This window comes from Oratosquilla oratoria, chromosome 6, assembly GCF_046742065.1.
Source record: "Oratosquilla oratoria isolate Oo_2021 chromosome 6, ASM4674206v1, whole genome shotgun sequence".
NCBI lineage: Eukaryota > Metazoa > Arthropoda > Malacostraca > Stomatopoda > Squillidae > Oratosquilla > Oratosquilla oratoria.
Window position 1 is genome coordinate 68189053 of NC_134782.1, and position 3863 is coordinate 68192915.

Below are 3863 nucleotides of genomic sequence, written 5' to 3' on the forward strand. Positions count from 1 at the left end.
AATGATAGACAAATAGATAAAATTAATATAAATGATAATAAATAAGATAAATAAATGCATAGGTAGAGTTGATGAAGAAACAGGTAAATAGTGAATAATAGTAAATTAACAGATAACTAATGATAAATGTTTACTTTATTCAGGCGAAGGAGCACACTCACCTAAGGGGGACTAACATCTTATTTTAAGAAGCTCCGTTGCGTCAGCCAGAAAAAAATATGTAAAGGTGTCCACCCAACAACTTCGGGGCTCCTGAACCCAAACCCAAAGTCAGAGGCGCCTCATCCATCACCCTTTCGAAGGACAATGACGCAGTTTGTTTTGGTTCCATCTAGGAATCGGCAGCTACATATCATTTGCAAATTTGCAACAAAAGAGCGTTACTGCAAGCAGGTATGGAATAAAATCACAATTGTCATAGGAAGATTAGGTAAATGTTATCATGTAATTGTCTTAACGGGCAAGTCGAGGCAAATTGATACATGTCGAAACATGCAAAACTAGCCACACGCAAATCATCATTATCAACAACAACAACGATGAAAATGGTAATGATGATACTACTACTACTAATAATAATAATAGTAATAGTAATAGATAAATTGCATGCACTTAAACCCCAAAGAGCTGGTTTCATCACAAGACAAACGGAAACAATTCCCTTTGTGACACACACACACTCGAGAAGCAAGATGGTCCAATAATTATACAATTCGTTGCTCTAAATATAACAAACGAATTACGAACGTCTCTTATAATTTCTTCATTGTGTCATTTTTTCCCCATCTAAATGCTCCTCATTTTCCTTCCGTAGTGCTTGTGCACTAAACTGTTCTATTCTCTCTCAAATGCGACCGACAGTGACGTCACAGAGCGAATTCACGACCAATGCCGTTACACACTGACGTCACAAGGTCGATGAGGTCACAAAGTCGATGACGTCACCTGCTATTCAGTTTTGCGATTTTTAGTAACTTCGTTTACTGACGTACCGACTTACATTTCCACGAGAGAAAATGTAAGAGTAGAATCGATCCATGAGACATGTAGGGATACGCCTCATGAATGAATGGATGGATGGATGGATGGATGGATGGATGGATGGATGGGTGGGTGGAGGGATGGATGGGTGGATGGAAGGATGGATGGGTGGAAGGATGGATGGGTGGATGGATGGATGGGTGGATGGATGGATGGGTGGATGGAAGGATGGGTGGATGGAAGGATGGATGGTTGGATGGATGGATGGGTGGATGGAAGGATGGATGGGTGGATGGGTGGATGGATGGGTGGATGGATGGGTGGATGGATGGGTGGATGGATGGGTGGATGAGTGGGTGGATGGGTGGGTGGGTGGATGGATGGGTGGGTGGGTGGATGGATGGGTGGGTGGGTGGATGGATGGGTGGGTGGTTGGGTGGAGGGATGGGTGGGTGGGTGGGTGGATGGGTGGGTGGGTGGGTGGATGGGTGGGTGGGTGGGTGGATGGGTGGGTGGGTGGGTGGATGGTTGGGTGGGTGGATGGATGGATGGATGGGTGGATAGGTGGGTGGATGGGTGGGTGGATGGGTGGTTGGGTGGATGGATGGGTGGATGGATGGGTGGATGGAAGGATGGATGGAAGAATGGATAGGTGGATGGATAGGTGGATGGATGGATGGATGGATGGATGGATGGATGGATGGATGGATGGATGGATGGATAGATGGATGGATGGATGGATGGATGAATGAATAAATGAACGAGTGAATGGAAGAAATTGACGCAATAACACAGTCTTCGCTCCAGCCACAGTTAGAAGGGAGGGAGGGAGGGAACGGGGCAGAAAAGAAGACCTAGGAGGAAGAGGAGGAGGAAGGAGGAGGAGGAAGAAAGGTGAGGAAATGGAGAAAAAGGTGAGAAGAATGTAGAATGAGGAGGAAAGAGGAGAAGTAGGAGAAAAAGGAGGAAAAAGAGAAGGATAAAGAGGAGAAAGTGTACAAAGCGAAAGAGAAAGAGGAGGAGGAAAAGAGGAGGTAAGGAAGAGATGATGGGGAAGAGGTGAAGAGGATTAGGAGAAAGGGGAGAAAGACAAGGAAGAGTAGGATATGAAAGGAAAAGAGGAAGAGAAGGAGAGAGAAGCGAAGATGAGGAAGAGGAGGAGTGGGGATGCGGAGAGTAGGAAGAAAAGGGAAAGGTTCAGGAGGATGAGGAAGAGAAGTAAGAGTAGGAGGAGGAAGAGGAGGAGGAGGAAGAGGAACACAAAGGAACACAAAGGAAGAACAAACAACAGCAGGCATACTGGCCCTAACGAGGCTGTTTGTGTTAACTAAACTACACTACAATTAAGGAAACAGGGTAACTAGGCGGTAGAAGATGAACTAATACTACTGCTATAACTATCCTATCCAATTAGTCCAATTGCGATTAAATGTCTGGTTGTCATATCTTTTATTGCAAAGGATAATATTTCATTTGTGGATTAGATTCCAAGTATTTATCTAAGCGATTTTTAAATGTTGTTATCGTGTTACTTTCAACGACAGTGGAAGGTAACGAGTTCCACACGTTAACAACCCGGTTAAAGAAGAAGTGCTTACTCTCGTTCGTAGAGAATCTTTTGCCAATTACTTTGAAATCGTGGCGTCTTCTTGTATTTGATTGGTCTAATGAGAAGTAATCTTTGGCATTAATGTTGTCAAAGCCTTTGAACATTTTAAAAACCTCAATCAAATCTCCTCGCATTCTTCTTTTTGAGAGGGAGAATAAGTTTAGATTTTTTAGTCTTTCTTCATACGGCAGATTTCTCAGCCTTGGTATCATTTTGGTCACTCTCCGTTGTACTCTTTCTAGTTTGTTAATATCTTTCTGGTAGTATGGGGACCAAAATTGTACACAGTATTCGAGATGGGGACGGACCAAGGAATTATAGAGGTTTAGCGATATTTTTTCTGATTTATTTTCGAAGACTCTTCCGATGAAGCCAACTAATTTGTTTGCTGTTTTAACAACTTCTGAGCAATGTTGACTTGGCTTCAAGTCATTTTATATTAAAACTCCTAGATCTTTTTCTTTAGTTACTGAATCCAATGTTTCGCCATTCATTTGGTATTGGATGTGATCATTATTTCCTCCAATGTACATGACTTTACATTTGTTAACGTTAAATTTCATTTGCCACTTGCTAGCCCATTTTGATAATTTATCTAGATCGGATTGTAGAGTTTCTTTCTCTTTGGTGGTTGTCACTTTACCGGCAATTTTTGTGTCATCAGCAAATTTTGATACTTTGCTGAGGAGGCCGTCATCTAGATCATTTATATATATTAAGAACAAGACGGGTCCTAAAACTGATCCTTGCGGTACGCCACTTTTAACGTCGAGCCAGCTAGATGATGCCCCGTTTATTACGACCCTCTGTTTTCGCTCTGAGAGCCAATCTTTAATCCAGTTGTGGATATTGCCAGAAATACTGTGCATTTTTAGTTTGTCGAGCAATCGTTTGTGGGGAACTTTATCGAATGCCTTCTGAAAATCTAGATAGATTATATCAACAGATCTACATTCCTCGTATTTGTTAAAAACGTCATGAAAGAAGTCAAGGAGATTAGTTAGACATGAGCGTTTGCTACGGAAGCCATGTTGCGAATCTTTCATAATCTTATTTTCTTCTAAAAATTTTACTACACTGTCACGGATAATTGTCTCTAGCAGTTTGCACACAATCGAAGTCAGGCTAATCGGTCTGTAGTTGCCTGGTTGTGATTTGTCCCCTTTCTTGAATATTGGTGTTACGTTAGCACATTTCCAATCTGATGGGACTTTACCGAGTGCTAATGATTTGTTGAAGAGGATGCACAAGGGTTTACTGATTTGATTTTTGA

The 3863-nt window shown here is 42.0% G+C and overlaps 1 protein-coding gene across 1 annotated transcript in view; it reads left to right on the forward strand.

Annotated features, from left to right (window-relative positions):
- Nucleotides 1–306: 306 nt before the first annotated feature.
- LOC143026085 (nuclear RNA export factor 1-like) overlaps nucleotides 307–3863 on the forward strand; it is an 11133-nt gene continuing 7576 nt past the window's right edge. Inside the window, exon 1 of the mRNA XM_076186080.1 lies at nucleotides 307–393. Within this exon, the coding sequence (XP_076042195.1) occupies nucleotides 307–393 (87 nt within the window). The remainder of the gene's footprint in view (nucleotides 394–3863) is intronic.